The sequence below is a fragment of the Ostrea edulis genome, chromosome 6 (genome assembly GCF_947568905.1).
Source record: "Ostrea edulis chromosome 6, xbOstEdul1.1, whole genome shotgun sequence".
Classification (NCBI taxonomy): Eukaryota; Metazoa; Mollusca; class Bivalvia; order Ostreida; family Ostreidae; genus Ostrea; species Ostrea edulis.
Genome location: NC_079169.1, coordinates 21505200 through 21526727, shown reverse-complemented (window position 1 = coordinate 21526727; position 21528 = coordinate 21505200). Strand labels below are relative to the sequence as shown.

The following is a 21528-nucleotide window of genomic DNA, read 5'->3' as shown; positions in this document are numbered from 1 at the left end:
TCTACATACAGGGATCAATATCTACATACAGGGATCAATATCTACATACAGGGATCAATATCTACATACAAACAGGGATCAATATCTACATACAGGGATCAATATCTACATACAAACAGGGATCAATGTCTACATACAGGGATCAATATCTACATACAGGGATCAATATCTACATACAGGGATCAATATCTACAAACAGGGATCAATGTCTACATACAAACAGGGATCAATATCTACATACAGGGATCAATATCTACATACAAACAGGGATCAATATCTACATACAGAGATCAATATCTACATACAAACAGGGATCAATATCTACATACAGGGATCAATATCTACATACAAACAGGGATCAATATCTACATACAGAGATCAATATCTACATACAAACAGGGATCAATATCTACATACAGAGATCAATATCTACATACAAACAGGGATCAATATCTACATACAGGGATCAATATCTACATACAGAGATCAATATCTACATACAAACTGGGATCAATATCTACATACAATCAGTGATCAATATCTACAACCAGTGATCAATATCTACAATCAGTGATCAATATCTACATACAACCAGATACTATATCTGCCATTATAATGTGTAAACATAATTCCAATGTTATCTATTACAATTGTTTTGATTGGATAAAAATAAAGCTGAACAAGAGTATACACATCAATAAATCCGAAAACGCGATGTATTCATACACGCCTGAAAACAAATAACATAGTGTGGGGAAACTATTCAAATTTTTGCAATTGTTAATAAAGTGAATGAATTGGAATTATAAGAATCAAACATTCTTTTTGAAGAATTTATCGATGTGTAAACTCCGGACATTTTACTCACAAACTTAACATAAAAGTGCTTTGCACTTTTATTCAGTTTGTGAGTAAAATGTCAGAAGTTTACACATCGATAAATTCTTCAAAAAGAATGATTAATCCTATAATATGCTACAGAAAGTGCAGTCATATCTACATGTAATTAATATCTTGAAAAATCCAAGTCCCATAATTCTGTAAGTTCAAAGCCAATAAATCTGAAAATCAAAAGGGGTCTTCCTTGGCCTAATCCAAGTATTGTGCATAAAATTTATGAAAATCTTCTCAAGGAAATTTTTAAGATAAAGTTTGTCTGAATTTCATCTTAATTGAGGCTGAATACTGTATGAATCTTAGTCTGAACTGTGTCCTAACTTAAGTTATCACATGTTATAGGAACTGCTGGTGAAGTCAGACAGAAATATGAAAATCAAAATAGTCTTCCTAGATTGCCTAATTGTTATATTGTGTATTAAATTTGTTAAAAGGGGGTCTTCCTTTTCCTAATCTGAGCATTACATGTAAAGTCTATGAAAATCTTCTAAAGTAATCTGAAGTTATTGAGTGTTATAATGAATGAATATTTCTCATTTTACAGTGTTCACAGGACCAATTAAGGCTCATGAATATTTCTCATTTTACAGTGTTCATAGGGCCAATTAGGGAAAAGAGTACTAATTCATTTCCCATAGACCTCAATACTAACCTTTGGCCCTCTCACTAATTAACTATGTTAATTTTAAACAAATGACTGTAAACATTTCAAAGCTCATTCCAAGTGTTGATAAAAACCGACAAGAATTATATAGGGTCCCGTGCCGTTTATAAGCCATATTTGTACTTTTTTTTTTTTTACAACACATAGCGATCTGCAGTAAATTACACCCTTCCTTTTAAGCATATCCCTACCGTGGTTATTTCCACAGTCATTTCTCGATTTTGTGTGATAATTTTTCATCCTAACAATTAATTTGAACCTCTATAATATTTCTTTCAATTCCAAATAATTTCACTCTTGATGTTAGCCAATCTCGCAACACCTAGACATTTATACCTCCGCTCAATCTTGGGTAAACTCGGGTTATGTGTGCGGGGGTTTGGTACTCTCATTCCATTAAGGCTTATGATTATTTCTTATTTTACAGTGTTCAACAGAGCCAATTAAGGCTCATGAATATTTCTTATTTTACAGTGTTCACAGTGCCAATTAAGGTATCACACCGGTAATTATTTTCACTATATATTACTATAGAGGGGAAAAAATCATTAAAAATCAGTTTACAAAATTGATGCCGAATAATGCAGTCAGACACGTTCTATGTTACCTATCTCGTCTGCCGACACCAGAAAAACAATACCCTACGCGGCATTTTCGAAAAAAAATTACCCGCAAACAAGACTACCCTCAAATCCACGTGTTTTTCACATGTGTGTAAACAGCCGGAGTGCACCTCAGGAAGTAGCCTCAGCTACCAACAGCAAATAGTTCCTTTGTATACACTTGATTATTTCTACAAATTACACAAAATTTCCTAATCAGGGGTACAAAAATTAAGAGAAAAGAAGAAGAGGAAATGAGAAAAATCGCGCTAGGAAAAAAAATATTTCTTTAAATATATGGAACTACAATTGACTAAGTTCATTTTGATTGGACAATTACCGGTGTGATACCTTGAATTAAGGCTCATGAATATGTCTTATTTTACAGTGTTTATATGGCTAATTAAGCTCATGAATCAGAATATTTCTCATTTTACAGAGTTCACGGGGCCAATTAAGACAGATTAAATTCAAAAGCAGACATTCCCAATGGACAGTTATTGGTCTATAAAACTTTTCTTAATGAACCTACATAAATTGAATTAACCTGTTTTTTTGTATATATATAATCAGCTAAAACACAATCAGGGTGGAAATTACTACTAACTCAATATGGAAGCAGATATCTTTTTTGATTTAATAGATATACAGTTTCAAGGATAACATAGCTATAACAAAGACACCTTCCGCTTTCCAAAACAGTATAACATTTAATAAGTACTTTGCATTAAATTATTTTGTAACCAAGAAAAGTTATTATACATGATTTTGAGGGTGTGATTTGTGTCAAATTTGATAGCATGTATATGTACAGATTATCATTTGCTTAGTCAAATCCAAGAAAAGGTATTTAAATTTTCATCGTAGTATCAAAAGCATTTAATTTGTACATTTTCTTTCAAAATTTACAGTTTCCGATTTGGTTGAAAAACAACAAAATAACAGAAAAAATAGTATCAGCACCTAAGTGTCATATTTTCAATTTTTCAGGGTTATAAGTGTACTTTGCTTAAAATATTGTTACATGAATGTATATGGCTACCAATTTACAAATATATTTCAGGTATGGCAGCTATTAACAAGTGCAAAAATGCTTACTTTTTGTAGAGTCAGTTAGCCCTATTTTTAGTAAGGATGGTTTTGAAAAAATTAATTGATGAAATTTTTATTCTTCAGGATTTGGAAAAGTAATATTCTAAAGAGTTTTGTAGAAAACTGATGAACAGTAAAATATCAAGAGCATAATTACAATATTGTGTACAGAGTAGTGTCTGTAGCCCTATACAATTAAATGAATGAATTACAATATTGTGTACAGAGTAGAGTCTGTAGCCATATACAATTAGATGAATTACAATATTGTGTACAGAGTAGAGTCTGTAGCCCTATACAATTAGATGAATTACAATATTGTGTACAGAGTAGAGTCTGTAGCCCTATACAATTAGATGAATTACAATATTGTGTACAGAGTGCAGTGTCCATAGCCCTATACAATTAGATGAATTACAATATTGTGTACAGAGTAGTGTCCATAGCCCTATACAATTAGATGAATTACAATATTGTGTACAGAGTAGAGTCTGTAGCCCTATACAATTAGATGAATTACAATATTGTGTACAGAGTAGAGTCTGTAGCCCTATACAATTAGATGAATTACAATATTGTGTACAGAGTAGTGTCTGTAACCCTATACAATTAGATGAATGAATTACAATATTGTGTACAGAGTAAAGTCCGTAGCCCTATACAATTAAATGAATTACAATATTGTGTACAGAGTAGAGTCTGTAGCCCTATACAATTAGATCTTTGAATTACAATATTGTATACAGCATAGAGTACGTAGCCCTATACAATTAAATGAATGAATTACACTATTCAGAATCTTTGTTTTTTCCCCCAATTTTTCTAGAATTCTGTAATAAGCCAACGGCATGCTCACTGGAGTATTGAAATTCAGACTATAAAACAGAATAAATATTGAATGATTTTCTATGTTATCATAATTTCAATGACCATAACGGAAATTCAAAAAAAAATTATTTTGCAAGGAAAGTTAATGGTAATAAAGTTATATTTTAAATGAAATAAGTTTTTTTTTCATATCTACTTTTAAGAAAATAAGTGAAAAACTTGATATCTCATAATGACACAAAATAGTCCACCCTGATTGTGTTTTAACCAAATAGTGTATATTAAACCCAAGGTGTGTATTCATTTTGAAAATGTTAATGGACAGATAAAATGCAGATCACATAACCCCATATCTCCCTTTCTGTAAACAATTAAGCTAGGGCCTATGAGTATGACAATACTAGCTACAGTCATGTTCATTGGTGTTCAAACTACCTTTCCTCCCTTCCATAAAATTTTGGCCATTTCCTGCCTGTTGAGTAAAACTGCCCAGAGAAACAGTTCTTGGAAAGGGTTATCAAAGTCTGGTACTTGGTACTCATCTGAGGTCAAAAAGCCATCATCCATGGATTCTGCAAGATAAGAAACCTTTCATAGATCAGAACAGCCTTTTTTTGCAAATCAGTGACAACAACAAGTCATAAAATAACCACACATAAGCATGCATTGACTTTCTTCCCTCTACTCATAAATGCATATAGACAGAAGTCTAGAAATTTAAAACAACTTAAAGAGGCCCATGTGTGATCACCTTAGTGGTATGTACATTGAACATACATTAGAAGCTTGGAATGCAAATGGTGCATATGTGGTACATGATTCAAAACTCTGAGAACTGAATATCCTTATAAAGTTAAAAAGGACACGTCTTCTGACTCTGGTCAAAAAAGCAATCTTAATTCGTACTAACATCTCTCAATTACTGAGCTATGGCTTAATTAGTTAAAACTATAATTAATTAACTTGTAAATATCAACAAACAGATCAACTTCTTTTTAACACTGACCTTGGTTCCAAGACGTATAAGCAACCTTTGTGCAATGTATGAGGGTGATTTTTAGGAGTATTTCAGAAGTGATTTTCAATTTTCAGTTTATGAAATTATGAACCATAGAACACCACCCTGGACCTGGAACCACTAACCCAGGGATTAATGATTTCATAATTCTGGTAGTGGCCTCCCTCTCATTATAACAAAGCACCCAGTTTGTGTACTCAATGTTCAGGCTCAGTAAAGAAGATATTCAAAGATTGAAGACATTTTTACCATTGTGATCTCCACCCCAGGAGTCGGGACAGTTGGTCCTGGGTCACCACAAGTTTCACAAATTCAAAGGCGTCCATGCTCATTATCACTACACACCCACCTCTTATGCTTGATATTAAGTATAGTAAAGAGGATTTTTACATAGTATTCTCTCTTCCTGACCATTATACCCTTGTCCTAGAGCTTGAACCTTTGACACATGGGCCATTAATTTCACAATTCACGAAGGAAGCCCTCCATACTCAATGTTATCATACACCCTAAGTTTGTTTTCTAGATGTTCAGGAACAGAAAATATTTTAAAACATTTCACTTGTATTCTCACTGAAGGATGCATGATAGCTAACCCCTCCCTTGTGCCAGAAACCCTGACATGGGGCCCTGAACTTTGATACTCAGTATAACTATGCACCTAGTTTGCTTTCTAGATGTTTGGGAAAAGGGAACATTTTAAATATTCTATGCATTTTCACAATATGATCCATAGACTATTATGAGGCTAATAAATTATAAATTCCTGAATCAGGAGACATGAATTTCACAAATATGATAGAGCTGGACTCCATGCTCAATATAACTTATACCTACTTTAATTTGTTTCCTTAGATGTGAAGGAGTAAAGAAGATATAATCTTAACTTTTAATTAAATATCAATGCATTTTCACTGTATAATCCATATACAGCCACACGCTTGGGTCTAATCACCCAGATTTTATGCCAGATGCCCAAGATTTTTAATTATTGCGCAAATTAATTTAAGAGTTTTAATTCAGCCCTAACACTAGGACCAAAAAAGAGAATGGACCACAAAATTTACACTTACTTCTGTTGAAAATTGGTTATACAGTTTGCGAGAAAAATTAGTAATAAAATTAAAAAAAAACAACCATTGAACAATTTGATTTGCACAATTTTGAATCTCTACTCATTGGGGAAGCGTTCACATATTTAGTTTTGTCTTTTCTGGTCTAGTGGTTCTTGTCTTGTTGAGAAGCTTTTCAAAAGATATGCAATGGAGAGAAGAAACCTGAATGGTGAGTGAACACTGAATGAAGGGTGAGTGCAGGGTGAGTAAATGATAGAATCCAGGTTTGTGAACGGTGAAAAATTGGTGAATTGTGAATGAAGAATGCAAGGAGAACGAATGGAAAAAAGAGAAAGTAGAACGCTTCAGGGACTGTATCCCGTCACCAGCCAGGATTGAAAGGACTCTTGCAGAGCAAACAAATAAGGAATTGAGAAATTCTCATTATCACATTTCACGAGATTTAATATCATATATCTGCAGCTGTTTTTATTTGTTGTCAGGCAATACAGAGGAGTATGATTGGTTATTTAACCAATTGTATATGTAATCATATGTATAGAAAATATCATATACAGCATCAGACTTCAAATGCAGGTGATGAAGACTAAAGACAAATAAATGTACTTATGTATTTATTCAAAATATCATGAGGTTAGACTTCACATGAAGCCTCAGGGTTTGACATTTACCTTTTTAGCGCTAGACCATGCAGTCAGACTACTTCAAATGAGATTTACTAGGCCTAGCTGACCTTACACCCACTAGCTAGCTCTGGCTAACTTTCCAGAATAAAAACTGATAGTTTCTCCATATTTAAAGGGGCATTAGCTGTGAAAGTGATGGCAACCTTTTCTTCCCTCAATTTAACATATAGTTTCACACTCCTGTGACATATATCATAGGATTTTGCAAACTGTCAATGATTTAATTATTGGAACATAAATTTTGTTGGAGTCTTTTTCAATAGTTATTGTGAAAAATCCTGTTAGCCATAACAATTTCAAAAGTCTTAGTTATATATATTTGAATAGTCAATGATATGTTTCAAAATATTGAATCCAAGGACAATAACTCTGTTTTCATTAAATCATTTATCAAGTCCATTATGTGATAGATTTTTTTTCACAAACATTTTACCCAGGTGATAAGGAATGATTAGCTGTGTCTTTTCATGAAATTACATAAAATTTTAATCCACGAGGGATTTTGAATAGCTCAATTGTATGGTGCCATGCAGACTTCGATTTTTTTATGGGGGTAACATACTCTGGAAGCTATAGATTTGAAATTTTTATGGAAAGGTATGGATTTTTTTCATAAATAACTATAACAGATGTACATCTACTAATATAAACAGAAAAAATGATATGTAAACCATGCTTCAAGGAAAATGTGTCCACATTTGTTTGTTTTTTTAACATTTTGGAGAATAACACTATATAATTCAATTATTTTGCACATATTATTCTAAAACTTGATAAACATATTGAAAATGACATGTGTTTTAGTTATTGACATGTTTCCTGATAAATAAATGCAATTCAAAAAATATTTTGTTGTTTTTATTCTAAAATAACAGCAAATAACTGTTTCCAATGAATTTCATAAAAAACTACATAGTGGTACATGACTTCAGTAGTGTCTGTAATGAAAATTAATATGGAAATCCTTAACTGTTTTGCCTTTTTTCAATACTCTGAATGTTAATTTATTGATTCCAAACAAAAAAATGCTATCTAAACCCCAAAAATCCAGGACTATAAGGACCCACCTTAAGATCTCTCAATGGCATAGAAATATAATAATAACTAGACACGATCTCGTTGCGAGCAACGAGTAGGTCTTCCGTCCGATTTGTTGATGCACTCGGAGTTAAAAAAAAAAAAAAAAGACAAATGAGTCCCAATTTAGTTTCCGACTTTAAGACACTTTAGATATTATCAATTTTTCATATCATAAGCTTCTGAAGCAAAGTTGCGGTGAAATTCGTTTGAAATTCGACTCTCCAGGCGAGCCATAAGGCCCGCGGGCCTATTTCTTGATGTCATTTGTTAGCCCTCTATAGACTCAACAACTTTAGTTCTATATGTCTTTACAAAATATTTAACTGTAAAAAGTTATTGAGATCGACCGATATCGACAAAAAATCGACTCTACAGGCGAGCCATTAGGACCATAGGCCTATTTCTTGATATCAATCGATAGATCTCGATAAACTGAACAACTTTTGTTCAATATGTCCTTACAAAATATTTACCAGTTACAAGTTTTTGAAATCGACTGATATCGACAAAAATCGACTCTACAGGCGAGCCATGAGGCCCACAGACCCATTTTTTGATATTGATCGATAGGTTATGACACATTGAACAACTTTTGTTCAATAATGCTTTTCAAAAAATATGTCGTTTTAAAGATATGAGGCGTCAAATATTTACGATTTTGGCCCTTAAAATCTCTAATTACGTAACATATGACCTACTTTTTGATTGGATAAGATCAAGCTCGTTGAGATGAACATTTCCGCTTCTACAACTTATTATAAAATAGTAATAGTTTCTGAGATATTCTCAAAAACATTTGGACCCTTCTGAACCCCTAATTTAAAGGGCCAGCCCGTTTTGCTTGATATCGTAAGAAAGGCCTTGTCATTTTAAACATTTTTTGCTCAACAAGTATTTAGAAATTCTTTACCGTTCTCGAGTTATCTCTACAAGAAATATTTAGGGGCCAAACTGTAGCTCCCTAACGGGGCCACATAGGGAAAAAACGAAATGTACATATTGTTTAGATTATCATTCTGAACAACTTTTGTTCAATAATGCTTTTCAAAATATTTGTCGTTTTCAAGATATGAGGCGTCAATTATTTATGATTTTGGCCCTTAAAATCCCTTATTACGTAACATATAACCTACTTTTTGATTTGATAAGAACAAGCTTGTTTAGATGAACATTTCCGCTTCAATGACTTATTACAAAATATTAATAGTTTCTGAGATATTCTCATAAACCTTTGGACCCTTCTGGGCCCCTAATTTAAAGGGCCAGCCCCTTTTGCTTGATATCGTAAGAAAGGTCATGACATTTCAAACATTTTTTGTTCAACAAGTATTTAGAAATTCTTTACCGTTCTCGAGTTATTTCTAGAAGTAATTTTTAGGGGCCAAACTGTAGCTCCCTAACGGGGCCACATAGGGTAAAAACGAAATATGCATATTGTTCAGATCATCATTCTGAACAACTCTTGTTCTTTATTGCTTTTCAAAATATTTGTCGTTTTCGAGATACAAGGGGTAAAAAATTTATGGTTTTGGCCCTTAAAATCCCTTATTACGTAACATATGACCTCAATTTTTATATGAATAGATTTGGATTGTTGAGATGAACATTTTTTGTTCTTTGACTTATACCAAAATATTAACGATTTTTGAGATATTTGATCTAGACTTTGAGCCCTTCTAGATCCCTAATTGAAGGGGCTAGCCCCTAAATCTTGATATTTTCGAAAAGATCTCGTAAATGTGCACAACTTTTGTTCTACATGTCTTAACAAAATATTTGCAAGAAAAAAGATATTGGAGATCAAAGGTCAAAAATCGCCGAAATTGGCGAAAAATTTTGGCATCCATTTTTTCAGGTCCAGGCGAGCCTTTAGGCAAATCGCCTCCGGTAAAATCGAATGCCCCACAAATCTTCTAAAATGTTTACTCTATCTTGTGTAGAAATTTCAAGACTCTAGCTTCAAAACTAACGGAGGAGATGTGTGGACAACAAGGCCCTTCAAAAAGTCACTAAAAGAGAGATAACTCCTGACCGGAAGTGACGTCAAGCACGAAATTTTGCAAGCAAAGTATCGTCACCAAAAGACATCTTTCCTCAAAATTTCGTGAAAATCGATCGAGAAATGGCTGAGAAAAACGCGTGTACTACCAAGGAAAATAATAATAATAATAACTAGACACGATCTCGTTGCGAGCAACGAGTAGGTCTTCCGTCCGATTTGTTGATGCACTCGGAGTTAAAAAAAAAAAGAAAAAGACAAATGAGTCCCAATTTAGTTTCCGACTTTAAGACACTTTAGATATAATCAATTTTTCATATCATAAGCTTCTGAAGCAAAGTTGCGGTGAAATTCGTTTGAAATTCGACTCTCCAGGCGAGCCATAAGGCCCGCGGGCCTATTTCTTGATGTCATTTGTTAGCCCTCTATAGACTCAACAACTTTAGTTCTATATGTCTTTACAAAATATTTACCTGTAAAAAGTTATTGAGATCGACCGATATCGACAAAAAATCGACTCTACAGGCGAGCCATTAGGACCATAGGCCTATTTCTTGATATCAATCAATAGATCTCGATAAACTGAACAACTTTTGTTCAATATGTCCTTACAAAATATTTACCAGTTACAAGTTTTTGAAATCGACTGATATCGACAAAAATCGACTCTACAGGCGAGCCATGAGGCCCACAGACCCATTTTTTGATATTGATCGATAGGTTATGACACATTGAACAACTTTTGTTCTACATGTCTTAACAAAATATTTACCAATAAAGAGTTATACCTTTCGAAAGATATCGAAAAAAAATCGACTCTACAGGTAAGCCATCAGACCCGCAGTCCTATTTTCGGATATCAGTCGATAGGCCTTGATAAAGTGAACAACTTTTGTTCTATATGTCTTTACAAAATATTTACCAATCAAAAGTTATTGATATCGACTGATATCGACTCTCCAGGCGAGCCATTAGACCCGCGGGCCTATTTCTTGATATGAAGGGATTAGTCTTGATAAACTTAACAACTTTTGTTCAATATGTCTTAACAAAATATTTACCAGTAAAAAGTGACGGAGATTGACTAATATCGACAGAAATTCGACTCTACAGGTGAGCTAAAATGTCCGCGGGCCTATTTCTTGATATCGATCGATAGGTCTTGACAAATTAAACAACTTTTGTTCTACATGTCTTAACAAAATATTTACCAATAAAGAGTTATTGCTATCGAAAGATATCGACAAAACATCGACTCTACTGGTGAGCCATGAGGCCCGCAGGCGAAAGGGCCAGCCCGTTTTGCTTGATATCATAAGAAAGGCCTTGTCATTTTAAACATTTTTTGCTCAACAAGTATTTAGAAATTCTTTACCGTTCTCGAGTTATCTCTACAAGAAATATTTAGGGGCCAAACTGTAGCTCCCTAACGGGGCCACATAGGGAAAAAACGAAATGTACATATTGTTTAGATTATCATTCTGAACAACTTTTGTTCAATAATGCTTTTCAAAATATTTGTCGTTTTCAAGATATGAGGCGTCAATTATTTATGATTTTGGCCCTTAAAATCCCTTATTACGTAACATATGACCTACTTTTTGATTTGATAAGAACAAGCTCGTTTAGATGAATATTTCCGCTTCTACAACTTATTATAAAATATTAATAGTTTCTGAGATATTCTCATAAACCTTTGGACCCTTCTGGGCCCCTAATTTAAAGGGTCAGCCCCTTTTGCTTGATATCGTAAGAAAGGTCATGACATTTCAAACATTTTTTGTTCAACAAGTATTTAGAAATTCTTTACCGTTCTCGAGTTATTTCTAGAAGTAATTTTTAGGGGCCAAACTGTAGCTCCCTAACGGGGCCACATAGGGTAAAAACGAAATATGCATATTGTTCAGATCATCATTCTGAACAACTTTTGTTCTTTATTGCTTTTCAAAATATTTGTCGTTTTCGAGATACAAGGGGTAAAAAATTTATGGTTTTGGCCCTTAAAATCCCTTATTACGTAACATATGACCTCAATTTTTATATGAATAGATTTGGATTGTTGAGATGAACATTTTTTGTTCTTTGACTTATACCAAAATATTAACGATTTTTGAGATATTTGATCTAGACTTTGAACCCTTCTAGATCCCTAATTGAAGGGGCTAGCCCCTAAATCTTGATATTTTCGAAAAGATCTCGTAAATGTGCACAACTTTTGTTCTACATGTCTTAACAAAATATTTGCAAGAAAAAAGATATTGGAGATCAAAGGTCAAAAATCACCGAAATCGGCGAAAAATTTTGGCATCCATTTTTTCAGGTCCAGGCGAGCCTTTAGGCAAATCGCCTCCGGTAAAATCGAATCCCCCACAAATCTTCTAAAATGTTTACTCTATCTTGTGTAGAAATTTCAAGACTCTAGCTTCAAAACTAACGGAGGAGATGCGTGGACAACAAGGCCCTTCAAAAAGTCACTAAAAGAGAGATAACTCCTGACCGGAAGTGACGTCAAGCACGAAATTTTGCAAGCAAAGTCTCGTCACCGAAAGACATCTTTCCTCAAAATTTCGTGAAAATCGATCGAGAAATGGCTGAGAAAAACGCGTGTACTACCAAGGAAAATAATAATAATAATGAAGAAGAAGAACGCGAACAATAATAGTAAGGTCTTCCGCAGGAGACGGAAGACCTTAATAATAATAATAATGAAGAAGAAGAACGCGAACAATAATAGTAAGGTCTTCCACAGGAGACGGAAGACCTTAATAATGAAGAAGAAGAACGCGAACAATAATAGTAAGGTCTTCCGCAGGAGACGGAAGGCCTTAATAATAATAATAATGAAGAAGAAGAACGCGAACAATAATAGTAAGGTCTTCCGCAGGAGACGGAAGACCTTAATAATGAAGAAGAAGAACGCGAACAATAATAGTAAGGTCTTCCGCAGGAGACGGAAGACCTTAATAATAAACAGTACAATCACTAGAAGGTCTTCCGTTGGAAACGGAAGACCTTAATAATAATGACTAACAAAAAAAAATTGTACAAAAAACAAGAGAAACCAAATTAAACTACATTAGATAACCACTTTTGGTGTAAAGAAATATATCACATTTTCTGTGATTTCTACCCAGCATGCTTCAGTCCATTTAGAACAAAACAACATTGACTGTTTTGTTTGTCTTTCCAATTTCTATTTCATTTCATAAGCCTTCATTAATTGTTTCCTCCCTAACTTTTCATTTTTTCTTTTAGGACATCTTTCTGTGAGGACAAGAAGTCATATTTGAATACTCATGCAGAGACATTCCCACACATCTATCAACGTTAAACAAGAGGCCCACAGGCCTTATACATGTACATGTAGGTCACCTGAGTACTAGTGAAAAAGTATCACTACTCCAAAGGGCTATGAAATCTACAAAAAATATCCTGTTTTGAATATTCATGCTAAATTCTAATGTTCAGCAACAGTATAAAACAAGATAAAACTTCAATGCCCTAAAAAGTGCATACACAGATGAAAGGCTTTACATAATATAATAGGTGTATTAACATAAGTATGCATGCATTTAGATTTTATACAGTATCAGCAAACTTACACATATATACACTATATACTAAGTTTGGCCCCACCTTAATACCAAAACCCCTAAACCTGCATGGGATCATCAAATTTACAATTTTAGTAAAGGACTACCTGCTCTTTCTTAAAGGGAAAGGCATTACCCTAACCACATTGATGCTTTTATGAATAAAGTATTACTTACTGATATCGTAAGTGACAGTCTTTAACAACAAAAAATCCTTGCTTAACGATTAAATCAATATTTAATCCATCATGTATTTCAAATTACCCACCGCTAAGAGAGCGGCCATTGAAGTTTAATTTATGATGTCACACTGTCGGTTCCAGTTTATTTCATCAGCAGCACTGTAAACATGAAAAGTCACATACAGTTAAGTTTGGAGCTATATAGATTTAAGCCCAAATTCTTTTGCAAGAAGAAATTAAGAAAAGAAGACGTTCAGTTGAGTCGCAGACCAGGCAGATGGTACACGTTTCTTCATACAAATGTCTGGAACCTCAACTAGTCATTACGCAAATGATGGATCCACAGTTTACATAGTCTTTTCTTTTCAGATGTCTTGGTAGGGTCAGGAATTTCGAGAGAGAAAAAAACCTCTTTTCACATCTCCCCTTCGCATTAGTGTAATTACATGTAACTGCTTGACAGAAAGGCATCAACGTATTTATTCATAAAATCTACCACATGATTTTAGAATCTCATCAAAATCGTAGCAGACGGTGTGACGTCAAAATCATTAATTTTTGTGGTCTTGAATACAAAAGAGTTCCACATCATGGCAGCCTCTATTAGATGTTGGGAATTTCAATTTTTAACGTTTTCAAAAAAATACTGAAGCTTATCTAGGCCATATATTAACAAAATAGTATGACAAATTTTTATCATATAATTAATCCTATCATTTATCATGTAAAATTCTTTTGGGTTGCCTTCCCCTTTAATATTCATTCAGTTTCAATTTAGTATCAATAGCACTAAAGGAGATTTTAATTAAGTGTTTTACACATAAACACTATATAGTAAGTTTGGCCCCATTCTGGGGTCAGAACCCCTACCCAGGGGATCATGAAATTTACAATTTTGGTGGAAGCTTTCTTGCTAATCATTTTTATATAATTATACAAACTTTCTCTGCTAGATGTCCAGGAGTAAAGAAGATTTTTAAAGAAATACAACAATTTTAAACCCAAAATTAAGGCCCCTTTGGGTGGGGGTAATAAAATTTACACTTTCCAGTCTCCTTCACCTACATATGCTACATACCAAATTTGGTCAAGATTGGCCCAGTAGTTTCTGAGAAGCTGTTAACAGATGACGTACAATGCCGGACACAGACCAATTGCAATATGAGCTTACTAGTCATTGACTGGATTATGAAGAACGCAACAACTGGTGACACAAAAGGCATAAGATGGAGCATGACATCAAAACTGCAAGATCTTGACTATGTTGATGACATTGTACTGCTTACTAGTTCCAGAGAGCAAATGTAGACAAAAGCGAACAAACTAGCCAGGCATGCCAAATCAACCAGTCTCAACACCAACACCTCAAAGAACAAAGTTATGAGAATTAATGTCAACAACACCCAGGCTATTACAGCAGCAGGAGAAAAGATAGATGTCATTAACTTCATCTACCTCGGAGGCACCATTAACACCAAAGGAGGTACCACAGAAGACATCAGCAGGAGAAGAGATGAATAATGTCACCAACTTCATCTACCTCGGAGGCATCATTAACAAAGGAGACCACCATAGAAGACATCAGGAGAATAGGCCACGCAAGATCCACCTACCACAAACTGACAGCCATCTGGAATAACTCACAGATTGGAAAGAAAACAAAGATAAGATTGTTCAATTCCAATGTGATCTCAGTTCTTCTCTACAGCAGCGAAACATGGAAAATGACAAAGGGTGATGAGCAAGTCCTGGATACCTTCCTAACAAGATCCCAAGGAGGATCCTGTCGACATACTGGCCTGGATACCTTCCTACACAAGATCCCAAGGAGAATCCTGTGGATATACTGGCCTCAAAAGGCACGGAACGAGACTGTGAAGGAAAAAGCAGGAATGAAGCCCATTCATAGCATTGTAATAAAAAGAAGGTAGAAATGGATAGGGAATGTTTTGAGAATGGACAAGACCAAGCACACCAGAATAGCAATTACATGGACTCCTGAAGGAAAGCGCTAGAAAGGCAGACCTAAAGAAACATGGGGAGGAACAGTAGAGAGAGAGAGAAATGAAATTGGACTTTAAATCAGACCTGGACAGAGGCAAGCAGAGTGACAGAAAGAAGAAGAGAATGGAAAGCAGTTCAGTTGTTTATAGCCCTATCCTCCACAGGGAGAGAGGGAAAGCAGTTGTTTATAGCTCTATCCTCCACAGAGAGAGAGGGAAAGCAGTTGTTTATACCCCTATCCTCCACAGAGAGAGAGGGAAAGCAGTTGTTTATAGCTCTATCCTCCACAGGGAGAGAGGGAAAGCAGTTGTTTATGGCCCTATCCTCCACCAGGGAGAAGGAAAGCAGTTGTTTATGGCCCTATCCTCCACAGGGAGAGAGGGAAAGCAGTTGTTTATAGCCCTATCCTCCACAGGGAGAGAGGGAAAGCAGTTGTTTATGGCCCTATCCTCCACCAGGGAGAGGGAAAGCAGTTGTTTATGGCCCTATCCTCCACAGGGAGAGAGGGAAATAAGTCAAGGTCTATCATGTTTAAAGTCAAACACAGGTATATTTTAAAAGAATAAGAATATGAGAAAATAATAGATCAAGAGATTTTTCTCAATATGCTCATACTTGGTGAAGTCTTAGTAAAGACGACACTCAACATGAAAAGTCCAGATAGTGGTCATAGTAAGGATTTACGGAAATGGAGGAGTTGCACCTCCTGAAAATCAATGAAAACTGATTAACATTACACCATGGTCCTATTGAACTTTCAATGAAATTAATTTTCGTCTGAAATCTACACAGACTATATAAAGAATGAATACCCCTTTTTATTACTTACACATGTTTTGTGGTTCAGACCAATAAAAATCAATGATACAGCAAAGACTGCAAAATATCATATCTGTACTTAGTATGTCATAGCAATATGAAGTTTTCGAGATCGACAGTGCATGGTTGTATTGTGGCCATCTCAGACACGTGACTTTCTTCTGGGTATTCTGGTCAGACACGTGACTTTCCTTCAGGTCTTCTGGTCAGACATATGATTTTTCTCTGGGTATTCTGGTCAGACACATGGCTTTCCTCCAGGTCTTCTGGTCAGACATATGACTTTCCTCCGGGTATTCTGGTCAGGCACGTGACTTTCCTCCAGGTATTCTGGTCAGACATATGATTTTCCTCTGGGTATTCTGGTCAAGACACATGGCTTTCCTCCAGGTCTTCTGGTCAGACACATGACTTTCCTCCGGGTATTCTGATCAGACACGTGACTTTCCTCCAGGTCTTCTGGTCAGACATATGATTTTCCTCTGGGTATTCTGGTCAGACATATGGCTTTCCTCCAGGTCTTCTGGTCAGACACATGACTTTCCTCCGGGTATTCTGGTCAGACACATAACTTTCCTCCAGGTCTTCTGGTCAGACATATGATTTTCCTCTGGGTATTCTGGTCAGACACATGGCTTTCCTTCAGGTATTCTGGTCAGACACATGACTTTCCTCCAGGTATTCTGGTCAGACACGTGACTTAATCCTCCGGGTATTCTGGCCAGACACGTGCCTTTCCTCCAGGTATTCTGGTCAGACACGTGACTCTGGTCAGACATGTGGCTTTCCTCCAGGTATTCTGGTCAGACATGCGACTTTTCTCTGGGTATTCTGGTCAGACATGTGACTTTCCTCTGGGTATTCTGGTCAGACATGCAACTTTCCTCTGGGTATTCTGGTCAGACACGTGATTTTCCACCGGGTATTCTGGTCAGACATGCGACTTTCCTCTGGGTATTCTGGTCAGACATGTGACTTTCCTCAAGGTATTCTGGTTTCCTCCCACATCAGTAGATTGATCCACACCGAAATTCGAGCCGTCAAAAAGCATATCATAAGTTACAGAACTTGTTTGTTATAATCATCATAAAACAGATAAAGTGTAAACCTCAAGCTGACTTCAATGTTGAACTAAACAACAATGAACTTACAACAATAACTGACTGTGATCATATAAACTTTTAAAAGCACTACTTGTAATGCTTATCAATATCAAAATCTGATACAAATTAAATGTATTTTGAATACAGTAAAACATCTGTATCTCGAATATTGTTTATATCGAATACTCTGCTTGAGTCGAAGTTGACCGCCGGTCCCGGCCGTTTTCCCTATATAAATGATTTTAAAAACTTCTGATATTTCGAACACAGTAATCTTGAATACTCCGCTTATGTCGAAGTATTTTCAAAGTCCCATACCCTAAATTCACCTGGTTTATCTCGAAGTGCAATCAATTTTCCGCTCTGCTTACCATACCTGGCGTCGTTAAGTCACACATTCACACCCGCGGCTACATCAATTATAATTAATGACCGCTAATCCACGCTCGCCTTTTCCGAGTAGACCCAGGTCACAATAAATGGTTCAACAGCTTGGATGATTAGTGAAGCCTTCCAACATTACGGCTAAACTTCACCGCCAATTATGAACTAACACACCCGATTCCAGGGATGGTGTTTTGAATGGCACACGCTCTATCATTAACATGTGGGTTAGATAAATGCACAAAATCGTCGAAGTACGCTTGAAGGTAAAGCTCTTAATAACGATGATGAATTTAATAATACACGCTTCATCATTAAAACTAGTACAGAGAAAACATGAAAATTTATTTAATAAACATTTAAAAGTTGTTTTGTTTTTTTAAAATCCGTCTTTTTTGTTTCTTACGTGATAGGTTCTTTCATTACAACACAATAACTACATCCCAGTCGAGTCTGGACATCAGTAAACTTAAAGTAAGCATGCAGGCACGATCATCTTAATTTTGAAACACATTGTGAATTCAATTGGATGTTTAGATATATTAAAAAAATTATAAGTTTGTATTTGAAATTCCACAATATTAATTTATCAACTTGTATTAAGCTATAAGAAATGGCAACGGGGTTTTTGTTTATAATGCAAATCCCATACTATGCATCAAATATCTTCCTTCAAAAAAAAAATATCCAAGATCGATTTTGGATATCTCGAACCCCCGGATATGTCGAAGTTTTTTCGAGGTCCCTCGGACTTCGAGATAGAGATATTTTACTGTATTTCATCAAAGTCAAAGGAGAATTGGCAGAGAAATGTCTAGAAAATCAAAAATTTAAACCAAGAATATTTCATATTCAATTGGGTTTAAAAGCATTATCACTGTTACATCACAACATGTACCTGGCTGGTAAAGTAAAGACAACCACTGCAATGATGTAGTGCCTCTAATGTGATATTCCACACGTGTGATCAGTGTTCTAACTAATTCTTAAACTGACAAAATGCAGCCAAATATCAAATCTGAAATCTACCTTGCTTCTTCCCTGTTGCCATGGACAGTATCCCTTTCTTGATGCCAGGCATCCCCATGCCTTTAGCGGATACCCCATCTAGCAAGTACTCGACATCCATGTCCCGGATTTTGGGATCCAACAGGTACCAGGGTGTGTAGAAATCCCCAATCAGGGCCTGGATCAAGCACCCCACATCCACCAGGGAGATATACTTCGCCTGTTGATATCAAAATACTGTAAATTGACTTTGATTTGCATAAATTTTATTTCGCGATTTACCAGTGAGGACCTAGTTTGCAGCGACTAATTTTTGCGACCAAGATAATCTTAAATGTAAACGAAACATTAAAGGTCTGGTTCGTGGCGAGAAATATTCACGATGAAGTGGTTCTCATGAACCTTGCGAAAAGTTCTCGCACGCGAATTTAAGTTGGTTTAGAGTAACATACATGTTCAGTTTAAACATGTAAATTCAGTGAGTTTTTGTTTCCCTGCAGCTTGAAGGTAAATTCATCAATAATTGATTTGCATCAATTCTAAGGGGAACATTTGGAGAAACGATATGTTAAGGAACAAGGCTATACATACGACACAGACCTGTATCAAGTCAAGGCTCATAGATTAGCTTCCATATAATATATATATATATACATGTATATAGAGGTAAAATATTAAATAAAATATTAAATATTAGATAAAATAAAATATGACAACACGTTTTACAACGTGTTGTCATATTTTATTTACTATTTTACTTATTGATTACCAGAAACCGAGACAATTCCTATTCAAAATTTATAGACTATTTTTGTTACCCATGTGAGCCCATGGTTATGGATAAACAATTATGAATTTGTGCTACTTTAATATCAATGCTTTCATATGAATTGGACTTTCATATGTAAAAGTTGGCCTCACACTGGCCCCTGGGGCCATGCATGGTGTAAACAAACTTGAGTCTATATCAAATGAGGGTGCTCTCATATCATGGTGCAGGGGTTTCAACAGTAGTTTAAAGTCAGCATTTTGCAAATTCTATGGTTTTTATAACAATCTAGTTTGCCAATACAACCTATCATTGGGTCAAATGCTGTCCGACTTGTTTCATACCAATTGTTAGGCTGTTCTTGGCACACTAATTTTGACTACAGATAACTCCGTTTCCTTGATCAGGATATAGGGATCACGGCGGGTGTGACCGGTCGACAGGAGATGCTTACTCCTCCTAGGCACCTGATCCCACCTATGGTATATCCAAGGGTCCGTCTTTGCCCATCTCTCTATTTTGTATTGCTTATAGGAGTTATGAGATTGATCACTATTCGTTATATTCACCTTTCATCAATTAAACTGTACCTGTCTGGGACTTGAGAAGATTTTTAAAATAACTTTTCTGTATATGTATTCCTACTTTTAAAATCTTTAAATCCCTTACTGTTGCCCAGTCCTGCTTCTAAGGATCGTGATTTGTACAAATGTGAATCTTTTATATAGCTCTTGCATTTTAAACATCCAAACTATTTTTAACTATTTCTTAATTAAATTCCTTTGGAAGGAGGCATGGTCCTTTAGTTGAACAAACTTGAATTCCCTTATCTCAGGGATGTGTTAATTGGGTCAAATTTGATTGAAATTGACCGTGTTGGTTCTTCAGAAAAAGTAAAAGAAGTCCAAAGTTTACAAATAATATTATACAAACAGACGGTGGACTAACTTTGATCAGAGAAACTCACTTCAGATCTCAGCTGGGTTTTTTCCTACACAGATCTTAACATTTTATAAATGATGTATTATATGCCTCAGAGAAATTTTTTCTTACATTCCCATTTTTTCTTCGAATTTTATCCAGCAGCTGGTACAGTTGGGTATTTTTGTTTATCTGAAAATGAAAAAGATATCATCACAAAAACTTCCACACTTCTTAAACACATGGTACATGTAGTGCATTATGACATTTCATTTTTCTGTGTATGTACAAGGGTATCAGTAAGAATTAACATACAGTATGCATTTCTTACTCATAAACAAAATTGCAACAATTAATTAATCAACCGTTATTTCGAAAAAACCATCACCCACTTCTGAATCAATAAATTACTGAAATAGAAAAAAATCTGCACCCAAATATTGTTAAATCATGAATATTCAGGGATGGGGTGGGGGTAGATGATCTTCGCTGTTTTCGTAGTATGGGCAAACTCATGTATTCATGAAACATGGATCAACAATAAAAATTAACAACTCTTTTCAACCATAATATCAAGTAATGGACAGGCTAAATTTTTCTCAAAGTATGCAAATGTTTACCCCCATGACAATAAGCAATACTACAGTACACTATAGACTAACGCGATCTATGTTCAGTTCCATTTCTCTCGATGCTAATGAAAAGCATACAAACTGCATTACCAAATCAAGCACTGTAGGATAACATCCACAAAACCACTAATAAAGAAACAAGCATGCCTTCAAGCACATCATACTGTAAAA

At 35.2% G+C, this 21528-nt stretch overlaps 1 protein-coding gene across 1 annotated transcript in view; it reads right to left on the bottom strand.

The window, feature by feature from the left end:
* Window positions 1-21528, bottom strand: part of LOC125683018 (transient receptor potential cation channel subfamily M member-like 2) — a 121850-nt gene that overhangs the window by 59250 nt on the left and 41072 nt on the right. Inside the window, 3 exon segments of the mRNA XM_048923700.2 lie at window positions 4519-4655; window positions 19057-19255; window positions 20858-20917. Of these exon segments, the coding sequence (XP_048779657.2) occupies window positions 4519-4655; window positions 19057-19255; window positions 20858-20917 (396 nt within the window).